Here is a 12,373-nt window from a genome sequence, read left to right as displayed (position 1 = left end):
GCCCCGGTCCAGATGGCTTCACTCCAGAATTCTATCAAACCTTCAAGGAAGAGCTTATTCCTGTACTGCAGAAATTATTCCAAAAAATTGAGGAAGAAGGAATCTTCCCCAACATATTCTATGAAACAAACATCACCCTGATACCAAAACCAGGAAAAGACCCAAACAAAAAGGAGAATTTCAGACCAATCTCACTCATGAATATAGACGCAAAAATTCTCAACAAAATCCTAGCCAACAGATTACAGCTTATCATCAAAAAAGTCATTCATCATGATCAAGTAGGCTTCATCCCAGGGATGCAAGGCTGGTTTAACATACGCAAGTCCATAAACGTTATCCACCACATTAACAGAGGCAAAAATAAAGATCACATGATCCTCTCAATAGATGCAGAAAAGCATTTGATAAAATCCAGCATCCTTTTCTAATTAGAACACTGAAGAGTATAGGAATAGGTGGCACATTTCTAAAACTGATTGAAGCTATCTATGACAAACCCACAGCCAATATTTTACTGAATGGAGTAAAACTAAAGCTTTTCCTCTTAGAACTGGAACCAGACAAGGTTGTCCTCTGTCACCTTTACTATTCAACGTAGTGCTGGAAGTTCTAGCCAATACAATTAGGCAAGACAAGGAAATCAAGGGAATCCAAATGGGAGCAGAAGAGGTCAAACTCTCCCTCTTTGCTGACGACATGATCTTATACTTAGAGAACCCCAAAGACTCAACCACAAGACTCCTAGAAGTCATCAAAAAATACAGTAATGTTTCAGGATATAAAATCAATGTCCACAAGTCAGTAGCCTTTGTATACACCAATAACAGTCAAGATGAGAAGCTAATTAAGGACACAACTCCCTTCACCATAGTCTCAAAGAAAATGAAATACCTAGGAATATACCTAACGAAGGAGGTGAAGGACCTCTATAAAGAAAACTATGAAATCCTCAGAAAGGAAATAGCAGAGGATATTAACAAATGGAAGAACATACCATGCTCATGGATGGGAAGAATCAACATTGTTAAAATGTCTATACTTCCCAAAGCAATCTACCTATTCAATGCCATTCCTATCAAAATACCAACATCGTACTTTCAAGATTTGGAGAAAATGATTCTGCGTTTTGTATGGAACCGGAAAAAACCCCATATAGCTAAGGCAGTTCTTAGTAATAAAAATAAAGCTGGGGGCATCAGCATACCAGATTTTAGTCTGTACTACAAAGCCATAGTGGTCAAGACAGCATGGTACTGGCACAAAAACACAGACATAGACACTTGGAATCGAATTGAAAACCAAGAAATGAAACTAACATCTTACAACCACCTCATCTTCGATAAACCAAACAAGAACATACCTTGGGGGAAAGACTCCCTATTCAATAAATGGTTTTGGGAGAACTGGATGTCTACATGTAAAAGACTGAAACTGGACCCACACCTTTCCCCACTCACAAAAATTGATTCAAGATGGATAAAGGTCTTAAATTTAAGGCATGAAACAATAAAAATCCTCAAAGAAAGCATAGGAAAAACACTGGAAGATATTGGCCTGGGGAAAGACTTCATGAAGAAGACTGCCATGGCAATTGCAACAACAACAAAAATAAACAAATGGGACTTCATTAAACTGAAAAGTTTCTGTACAGCTACGGAGACAATAACCAAAGCAAAGAGACAACCTACACAATGGGAAAGGATATTTGCATATTTTCAATCAGACAAAAGCTTGATAACTAGGATCTATAGAGAACTCAAATTAATCCACATGAAAAAAGCCAACAATCCCTTATATCAATGGGCAAGAGACATGAATAGAACTTTCTCTAAAGATGACAGACGAATGGCTAACAAACACATGAAAAAATGTTCATCATCTCTATATATTAGAGAAATGCAAATCAAAACAACCCTGAGATATCATCTAATCCCAGTGAGAATGGCCCACATCACAAAATCTCAAAACTGCAGATGCTGGCGTGGACGTGGAGAGAAGGGAACACTTTTACACTGCTGGTGGGACTGCAAACTAGTACAACCTTTCTGGAAGGAAGTATGGAGAAACCTCAAAGCACTCAAGCTAGACCTCCCATTTGATCCTGCAATCCCATTACTGGGCATCTACCCAGAAGGAAAGAAATCCTTTTATCATAAGGACACTTGTACTAGACTGTTTATGGCAGCTCAATTTACAATCGCCAAAATGTGGAAACAGCCTAAATGCCCACCAACCCAGGAATGGATTAACAAGCTGTGGTATATGTATACCATGGAATACTATTCAGCCATTAAAAAAAATGGAGACTTTACATCCTTCGTATTAACCTGGATGGAAGTGGAAGACATTATTCTTAGTAAAGCATCACAAGAATGGAGAAGCATGAATCCCATGTACTCAATTTTGATATGAGGACAATGAATGACAATTAAGGTTATGGGGGGGGAAGCAGAAAGAGGGATGGAGGGAGGGGGTGGGGCCTTGGTGTGTGTCACACTTTATGGGGGCAAGACATGATTGCAGGAGGGAGTTTGCCTGACAATTGCAATCAGTGTAACCTGGCTTATTGTACCCTCAATGAATCCCCAACAATAAAAAAGAAAAAAAAAGAAAGAAAAAAGAAAAATGGGCAAAAGACCTAAAAAAAAAAAAAAAGTACTCAATTACAGGATGATATTTTCACAGGGATTGTGTCTGTAAAATAACGTGACTGACATTTTCGTATGCAAAGGTTCCTACCCCAGCTAGCAGGGGCTAAGGGGACAGAACTCAAGATGGGGAGTCATGTTTCAGAAGGCTGATCTGGACAAAGCCATGCAGAACTACAGTCTGAGACACAGTAGCCGGGACAAATCCCAAACCAAGACAGCCACTTTATTACAAGAGGTAGGCGGAGAAGCTGTCACGGAGCCACGGAGCAGAAAACAAAAGTGCTATGTCGGAGAGAGCCTGGAAGAGAATGGAAGAGAATTTGCAGAATTCGCATCACGGCCACAGACCTCTGATCCAGGATGCCAATCAGTCCTGGGTAGGCAACACATTTGAAATGAAGACAATCATCCCACTGTAAAGAGGGGACAAGGGACAGTGATCACCTACAAAGACGTTCCCTTAGAAGACCAAGCACTCAGGCCCACGATGGCTTCACTGGGCATATTCAGAACATTGTGGTTTCTTCCTTTTTTTGGTCCCCATGCACTCCATGGAACAGAACATTTTTAGATTTTCCCTTTGGAATTCCTCCACCAATTTAAGGGCCAAAAATGTAATTATCTTGCTTCAGCGTCTGCACACTTGACAATTATAAAAACCAAATACATTCCAAATCATAAATATTTGCCCTCATTACAGATATTTAAAAGAATGTACTTACTGCAGTCTCAGAAGAATTCAAAACTCCAAAAGACCAAAGTCATTGCAGGAGCAATTGAATACATTGATAATCTTACCAAGTAACCTCTTTACAAAAGAAAAAAAAAATTCTCCCTTTACAAAGCATAAATCCCAGTAACATTACTTGAAAATCAGCCAGGTCTTAAAAAAAAAAAAAATGCACCCATTTATAACCCAATAGCCCAAACGGGTCAATGTTCCAAGTGAACAAAAATTTTATTATAAACCAACATCAATCAAAATCTAGTACAGTGCCTCTAAACGGCTGTCGCATTACCAGGGCACTGCTATTCCAACAACAGAGCAGAGACTAATAGCTTTATTAAAGTTCAAGTTTTGACGTCAACTAGACCACAGCTCAAATTATTACCAGTTACTAAAAGCATCACCTAGACAAGTTACTAAATCTAAACCTGACTTTCACATTCTCGTTATAAAATGGAAATATTAACAGTACACACGGAAGTCTTTGGGAAGACTGAGTGAGGTTGCACAAGCCCACAGAGAACGTCACCCTGGCACTGTGACACAGGACCCCCCCCTCAATAAACGCAGCTGTTATTATAATTTCACACTGGCTGATACAGTGGTCCCACCTTGTGTGCAGGGGATATATTCCAAGACCCCCATTGATGCCTCAAATCACTGATAGTACTGAACCCTATAGATGTTATATATGAATTTTGTTTCCTTCTTCATAATTTCATGAACAGAAGATTCATTTTTATAGCAGATCTTCACGACCTCAGTCTAGGATTTTTTTCTTTCCTTATCAAGTCAAGAACTTTCACCTTTTCACTTAAAAGGAAGCACTTTCTGCCTTCTCTTCTGGCATATCTGAACTACCAGCATCACGACTCTTGATCTTTGGGGCTATTACGAAGAAAAGGAAGAGTGACTTGAACATAAGCACTATGATACCATGACCGTTTATCTGACAAGCGAGATGGCTGCTAAGTGGGCAGAGTACATAGCGTGGGTCTGCTGGACAAAGGGGTGATTCGTGTCCTTGGTGGGACAGAGTGGGATGACCCAACATTTCCTCGTGCTACTCAGAATGACGCACTAATTTAAAATGTAGTAATTGTTCATTTCTATAATTTTCCATTTATTATTTTTGAACAATGGTTGACTGTGGGAAGCTGAACTGACTACCATCGGGGGTTGCCAACACCAACACACAATGCAGACTTGTAAGACCCTCTCCGTGTCCAAAAAAGCAGGCAGGTTAGAGCCAACAGGTTCAAGGTCACGAGACACACGGGGCACACAGGCAGCACAGACACCGGGCAAAAGCCTCGACCGAGCCCAGACTGCCTGAGAGATTATAAACTTGTTTCTCCAGCCCTGTGTGTGGAAGCAGAAGGCCTCTTGGAGGTGTCCCGCTCACAGTCAAGGCAAATAAGAAAGGAGCAAAGTGGGGCAGTAACTGGCCCAGGCCCACAGGGACAGTCACAGCTGACCCTGAACACATCTGCGTCTGTGTTCCACCAGCAAGCACATTATTTCCTTTTTAACCAACCTTTCCTCTAGCCAAAGCCTGCTCCAATCCACAGAATGACCTGGCTAGTTTAAATGAAGGTGACTCTTTGAGGCGCAGAGAGGAAACCATACCTAAAGTGTGCCTCACAGGCCTTGTCTGTCCAGCGCCAGGACACCACGTATGCACCTGCTCAGAGCACAGACTCCCTCTCCACTACTCCCTGGTCATGGGTATAACAGCAGGTCAGCTGTGTTCAAGCCAGTCGGATGAAGAGTCCCGCCAGGACCAGTGAGTGGGGACTCAGGGACCATCAGCTTCATCGGAACACCACAGCTGAGAAGCTGCTATGTGTGCAAACACATGCTTCCCTGCTCTTGCGGACAGGTAAAGAGAAAGGCTGAAAATCCACCTTGTTGGCCAACAAGACAGATCAGAGGGGGTAGGTGCCCTCCATCAGCAGAGGCTCAGAGATTACAGCCACCTGAGCTGAGAAGCAAGATTTCTTTATCCCTCACCATTTTAAAACAGCCCCCCACCCCAGAAAGAATGTGAGTTCTCCATCTAGTGCCAGACTTGTAACGAAAGCCAAGCTCCTTAACCAGCGAGGGCACTTTGGTTAAGCTAATTAATACCTAAGATTTAATTCTTTAATCTACAAGCCATGAATCGTAATATCAGCCCTCCCTGCCTCACAGGTCAGTTGTGAAGACCCAATAGAGACTTGCACTTATGGGACGCTTTTAGTTTTCTAAGGGTGTTCTCATGCTATCTTCGTGGTCCCAAAGGAAAAATGATGATATCTATAACTGTATTATTTCCCCTGTCAATTTTCTCTTAGTACAGAGTCAGCCAAACCCACAAAACAATATAAACATTCTAGTTCAAAAAAGGAAATCTAGCAGTTTGTCAGTAAAGGAGAGTCAGCAGAGCCTGGATGCTATTTAATCCTGCTGAGATAAGGTGGGAAATTCTTAAAGGGACTATTCTTCTTGAGAATCCTCTTATCTTTCTCCTCTAACATTCACAGTGGGGTTGGGGGGGTAAGGAAAGTCAAGGGCAGTCGTGGAGGATGAAGACTGTCTACTGAATAGTCTCAGAATCTAGTACCAGCAGACCAAAGGTGTGTGGTAGTTCTTGAAGCCTCACCCAAAAGATCTCTAAGACAGTTACTGTCTATACCAGTGATTTTCAAGTGGTATGTCAAGAGATCTTACGTGTGCTGTGAAAATTTCTAAAGATCATTTATTAAAGGCCAGACATGGTGGCTCATGCCTGTAATCCTAGCACTCTGGGAGGCCAAAGAGGGCAGATTGCTTGAGCTCAGAAGTTCAAGACCAGCCTGAGCAAGAGTGAGACCCCTGTCTCTAAAAATAGCTGGATGTTGTGATGGCCACCTGTAGACCCAGCAACTCGGGAGGCTGAGACTAGAGGATCACTCGAGCCCAAGAGTTTGAGGCTGCTGTGAGGTATGATGCCACGGCACTCTACCCAGGGTGACAGAGTGACACTTCACCTCCAGAAAAAAAGAAATCATAAAATTATTTTCCAAAGAAGTTAAAAGCACAATAAGTATATTCTTTTTATTACTCTTTTTTTAATCAATATAAGTGTGACACAGAAGTTTAAGTACAAGTTCAAATGTGCCATGAGATGAAAAAGGTTGAAAAACACTCATCCACACCCACTGAAACTCTTCCTCCATCCCTTTTCATTCCTTCTTTTAACAAATTTGAATTGAGCACCTACTAAGCACATTGGTAGATTGTTAAGGAAAAATAAAAGATATACTCTCCTCCTTCGTGGGGTTTAGAGTTTCATGGTAGGGGAAATTAAATACAGCAACAAATCACTGCACACACCGTCGCAACAGAGGCAAAGTCTGCTCGGTTAGCAAAGGCTGTCTGTACAACTGCAGAGGAAGAAGGAAACCCTGTCAGCAAGCAACGACCGTCAGAACACCCAGCACAGCGTCTCTCCCCGCCCGTGCGCCAAGTAGGGATTAGGCGCGCCCTGACTCTCCCAGCTGCAACAGAAGCCACACCGCCAATCAGTGAGGGGCCAAGGGCAGGAGGAGGGTGTAATTACCCACCAGCACCAACAGTCTAGGCAGGCAAAAACACGCTGTCTTCCAGCTGTTTGTGTATCATTAGAAAAGGAATTAAGATGTCATTAGGAAGAAATTAAATAATGTGCATGTTGTCGTGACAACAAAGACGCAGGCTGCCAGATCCCGCTCGGAGCCAGACTGCCCACACGCAGTCCCCTTCCTGAGATCAACTCCACAGAGACAAGAGAGGAGATTTTTGCCTTACCGGTGTTCTTCCCCTTGTAGAAAATCTTCATGTCCATCAACCCTGTGAGCTGGCTGGCCAGGATCTCCATCTGGGCCCCGCTATATTTGGAAGCGCGGAATATGCTGAGCTGTGACCAGTCATCCCAGTAGATTTCATTCTAAAATGAAAACCTTTGCCCGTTAGTCCAGCTCTCTAGATCCTTATTCTGGACCCTCTGTAAAGACAAGACATCTATTGTGAATTGACTGGAGACAGCTGACATCTATTGGTGAATGACTGACCTGATCAAGATTCCACTTAAACGCAAGAGTCAACAATTTTATCCAAACCTTACCAGATATCCCCACAGAAGGAAATGCCCAGAAGAAACTATCTGACAAGCATTGGGGTTTAACTACAAGCCCGTTCCTCCCAGTGTAAAATCTGCTTCCCAATGTGAGAAGAGCCGTCTGTTCTCTAGAGTCAATTGAAACTGCAAGGCGTCACCAGTAGGACAAAGCTCATCACAAGTCACCAGGGCATGAAGTGAGCAAGCCTCACAAGAGACGAGGATGCCCCCCAAATGAGGTTCCTGACACTGAAGGGCAAGCCAAGAATGTTCACAGAAATAACCTTCACTTTTAACCTTTTCACGCCCCTGGCATCCCTCCAAATAGACTGAAATAAATTATCTCAAATCTGGGAATGAGCCATTCTTTTCAGACTTTTCATTCTTTGCATCTCTGCAAATGCCCAGAGTCGGCAGGCTCTTGCCGTCAGCACGCTTTCCACCAGCTCTGGCAGACAGCGATGGTGGCCACAAATGGCCTCACCTTAAAGACGGCAATGGCATAAGGGTGCGGGAGGTTGTCCAGGATGACTGAGCGCTGCTGGCCACTGAAAGTGATCCGCTCTATGCAGTCCAGGTAGGCATCCGTCCAGTAGATCCACTGGTCATCCACGGAGATGCCATTGGGCCACTTCACATCCTCGGACACCAGATGATAGGCGGCAGAACCATCCATGTCACTCCGATAAATCCCAGGCTTCAGGTCTCCCCAGTCCGTCCAGAACATCACCCTGATCCAAATGGGAACAGAATACATGTCCCATAAAGACTAGAGGAATGGGAGCTCAAATACTGCTCCAAAAACGCGAGAAACCTCTCCAGAACAATCAGGCTGGTTATTTCAACATTATTATAATAATCTGTAATTGTAATATTTGAAAACTCCTAACTCCTTGAACCAGAAATCCCTCTACTGGAATTTATGTATGGATAGAATCAAATTATGCAAAGATAACGTACAAGGAAATGTATATGTGTTTATCAACCTAAATATTAATATATAGACATAGTTCTATGTTATGGTACATACAATAAAATACACATAAAACTATTGTCAATAAATATTAAGTAATTTTTAAAAGGTAAAGAATAGTAAACAGGTTATGATTCTACTTGGGGAGTATGTGTTTTGAGGATAATATGAGTAAAAGTTATGGTGGATCATACACAAATTAACAATGATTATCCCCAGGAAGTACCAGGGTGAAGGGTTAAGAATGAAAAGAAAATACACTTTTCATTTCATAAACTTCTGTTCTCTCTATTTTCAACTGGGTACATATGTGATTTTTAGAATTTCTTTGAAAGAAGTGTTCTCAATCACAAATGCCACGAGAGGAGAAAAGCTAAAGAAGCTAATCCAGAATTTCCCTCTTAGTTGTGTTTCCTTCAGTTAATGATTGAATAAAAAGCACCTTGGCATTCCCCAGGTGCATTCTGTGAAAGCAGAGGAAAGAATGAATTAAATCGGTGATTCTCAACCTGTGGGTCGCGACCCACAGGAACTGTATTAAAGGGTCGCAGCATTAGGAAGGTTGAGAACCACTGAATTAAATATTTGCAGCATGCAGAAAGCTTAAGACTCCTCACAGGTCCCTCCATGTAAATCTCAAGAATGGAAGAAAAAGTATCCTATGTACTCAGCCCTACTATGAAACCAGTTATAACCTAAGAATATGGGGAAGGGGGAAAGGGAGCGGAGGGAGGGGGGAGGGTGATTGGTGGGATTACACCTATGGTGCATCTCACAAGGGTACATGTGAAACTTAGAAAATGTAGAATATAAATATCTTAACACATTAACTAAGAAAATGCCAGGAAGGCTATGTTAACCAGTGTGATGAAAATGTGTCAAACAGTCTATAAAACCAGTGTATGGTGCCCTATGATCGCATTAATGTACACAGCCATGATTTAATAAAAAAAAAAAAAAAAAAGGACTCCTCACAGGGTCTAAGCAGGCCTGCCCGAGTCTACAGAGACTCTCTTTCAACACCACCTTTCTAAGACATCTGGATACTCCAAGAGATTTTGACATTTCTAATGAAAAGCAAATGGAGTTACCTGACCGTGATGACTAAGCTACAGTTTCAAAAATCTCAGGTAATAGATTATCTCAACCGCAGTCACGAGAAACAGAGTTTCTGTCCAGCAGTTTATTTCCACAAGAATCTATCATTGCAGGATTTGACATAACGCTGATTTCCTTTTGGGGCTACACTTACCCTTCTTGGGGCACAAGGACCAGAGCCCTGGGTCGATCGAGTACAGAGGAATTGATGATTGTGAGTCGGAAGTCACCATCTGGATTAGCTACCTGACAAAAACAGGGGGAGAAGGCTGACATGCATCTGGGCTCCTTCAAAGACCCACCTGGCCAAAGGTTCCTTACTCAGCTTCTGCCTATAGACACCCCCTCTATGCCGCCCTGAGATCCCTTACCAGACTGGCCTGGGAAACCTGCCCTGACTGCCATTCAGAAACAGTTGTTCCTCCCTCTTGCTCATGTGACCACTTTCGCAAGTTAATAAAGGAGCTAGAACCATGTCTGGTGCTCCCAGCTCCCAGGGCGTGAGGACCTGTATAGAGCAGGCACTCACCAAGTGCTCAGGCAAGTACATTACTCCACATTCCAAACTCTCTGATGGCTCTGTGCTGCCCCCAAACACATGCCAGTGTCACTGCCTTACAATGAAGAGTCCACAGCTGGGACTCACATTCTCTTCTCTTCTGCTGGGGAGGTGATCTCATGGCTCTTCAAGCCTGCCAACCCCACTGCTTATTCTCATAGACTCTTTTTTCTTTTTTTAAGTTCATTTTATTTCTTTTCTTTTATTAAGTCTTTTGTACATAGATCATAAATACATTTATGCCATTTTCAGTGTGTTGATTATTTGTACAAATTGGAGTGCTTACCTCATGCTAATCAACATATTTTCCTTTGAAACTCACCTACAGGCCCACCTCTGTTCCTAATTCTTGTGACCCGCCTTGAGCAACAAGCATGGTACATCTGGTCACTGACCCATCCACACCATTCTGCATAAATAGTATTTGAGATATACAGTGGTTGCTCCACAAGCCTGTGGAAGGCAGACCCTCAGGCTTCACCTGCATTCTTCTAGCCCCTAGCAAAGTGCTGGTCACACGCAAAGAAAAGAGAGAAAGAGAAGTACCAAGACCCCCCACGCAGTGCTCAGGAGGTGCCAGGCACCGGGCATCATGTTCACATCTGGCAGTGAGGAAGACACTAAAATCCTCCTCCCCCCAGTTGGGGATCAGCTCAGACAACACACCCTCAAGACGCACCTGTGCCCCCTTTCCTAATCTCGCTCCACTCCCCCACGGCCTGATCCCCCAGCCCCCGTTTTACGTTCTCCATAGCACTATCATCAACAGAACCGATTTCTGTGTCCCTTTGCTTCCTCCACTGAAATCTGAGCTCCATCAGAACAGGAACTTGTATGACCTGCCTAGTGCTGTGTCCTCAGAATCTGAAACCACACCCAGCACCCATCCTGCCAGGGAATGAAGACTCTCCCTCCGTCTTACACGTGAAGATAGTGAAGCTTAGAGAGCACGTGGACCTTGCCCCGGGCCTCTGGGTCAGCAGAGTAAACCCTGCACCCACGTCTGTCTCTCAAGTCTGTGTCTTTGGTCTTGGAACTCCTCTTGGCCCTCTGGGTGTCCCTACTTCCACCAGGCTGTCCCCTTCACCTGCACACTATACCTCCAGGGACAGCCAGGAGAAAAAGGCACTGAGGCCGTGCCCTCAGCTAGAGTCCAGTGAACCTACGTTCCTCAAGACAATGACTTTGGCAGTTAGAGGCTGTTCATGATCCTCATCTTGCCTTGGGTCTATAAAGCAGCAGAGCTTACCAGGTAACTAAGTGGCATAAGTAGAGATTAATAATGATGATGATGATGATGACTCTGGCCCACGACAGTAATACCATGCTGTTACTGTAACAGCATTATAATTACGCCATGGTATCATCACCATCATTATTACACTCCGCTTCCGCTAGCCAAAATACAAACTTTCAGGCATCTTAACAAAATCTCTGTTGGATTCTAGCAACCTGTTCTCATATGGGCCCTTCACGGCAGTGAACAGTCACGCTGAGATTTCCCCTTTTCCTACCTTCTCCAGAGTCTCTGCCAGTCTCTCCTCTGGAAATCCTCAGGAAATTTGGCTCCCGTCTCTGTGCCACATCTGGCTCAAAGCCCTGTTGCCCCACCCGCCTACATAATGAAGAACATCACAGGAATACACATACCTCAATCTTTTTAAAACCAGCATCCACCCAGTATAGTAACTGGCTGAGGGGTTCAAAAGCCAAAGCTTCTACCGTCTCCAGGCCAGAATTAATGATCACTTCTTGCCCAGTGCTCCCATTCAAACAGAGGCGCTAAAGAAAGAAACACTATAATAAATGCTAAGAAATACACGAATGCCCTCCTGCTAACTCAGTCCCACGGAGTTAGGACAGTCAAGGAATGAGACGTTTTATCGTAGTGAACTTCCCAGACACATGAAGCCAGGTTTTTAACAAAGGCATGTCTAAAGTATATCATGGAGATATAAGCAGATTAACTAAACAGATTTGAACCAGCTATTTTACTCTGCATTACCATTACGGACACTGGTTACTAAACTACGGTGCATCACAATAATGAGGCTGGAGATTATTGACAAGTAAAACTCTGTTCGCTTTCAAGATAAAGGAAAGGAAACTACATTGCTATGGTTTTTCAGTTCTTGGGTCTGCTTTTATACTTTTCTTCTCTTGTGAGGCTCTTGGCTTGTTGGGACAGCTACATTCAGCAGGCACGCCATCCCCGTCCCCTGGCTCCCCGAATTCCCAGGCA

The 12,373-nt window shown here is 43.4% G+C and overlaps 1 protein-coding gene across 2 annotated transcripts in view; it reads right to left on the bottom strand.

The window, feature by feature from the left end:
* Window positions 1–12,373, bottom strand: part of SORL1 (sortilin related receptor 1) — a 178,335-nt gene that overhangs the window by 71,053 nt on the left and 94,909 nt on the right. For both annotated transcript variants that reach the window (XM_053593547.1, XM_053593548.1), the window contains exons 18-21: window positions 11,782–11,913; window positions 9,727–9,818; window positions 7,986–8,232; window positions 7,192–7,330 (exon numbers count right to left, since the gene is read on the bottom strand). In XM_053593547.1, the coding sequence (XP_053449522.1) occupies window positions 7,192–7,330; window positions 7,986–8,232; window positions 9,727–9,818; window positions 11,782–11,913 (610 nt within the window). The remainder of the gene's footprint in view (window positions 1–7,191; window positions 7,331–7,985; window positions 8,233–9,726; window positions 9,819–11,781; window positions 11,914–12,373) is intronic.

Source organism: Nycticebus coucang, chromosome 6, assembly GCF_027406575.1.
Source record: "Nycticebus coucang isolate mNycCou1 chromosome 6, mNycCou1.pri, whole genome shotgun sequence".
Classification (NCBI taxonomy): domain Eukaryota; kingdom Metazoa; phylum Chordata; class Mammalia; order Primates; family Lorisidae; genus Nycticebus; species Nycticebus coucang.
The sequence above is the reverse complement of the archived record's forward strand: the minus strand, read 5'-3'. Positions and strand labels throughout refer to the sequence as shown.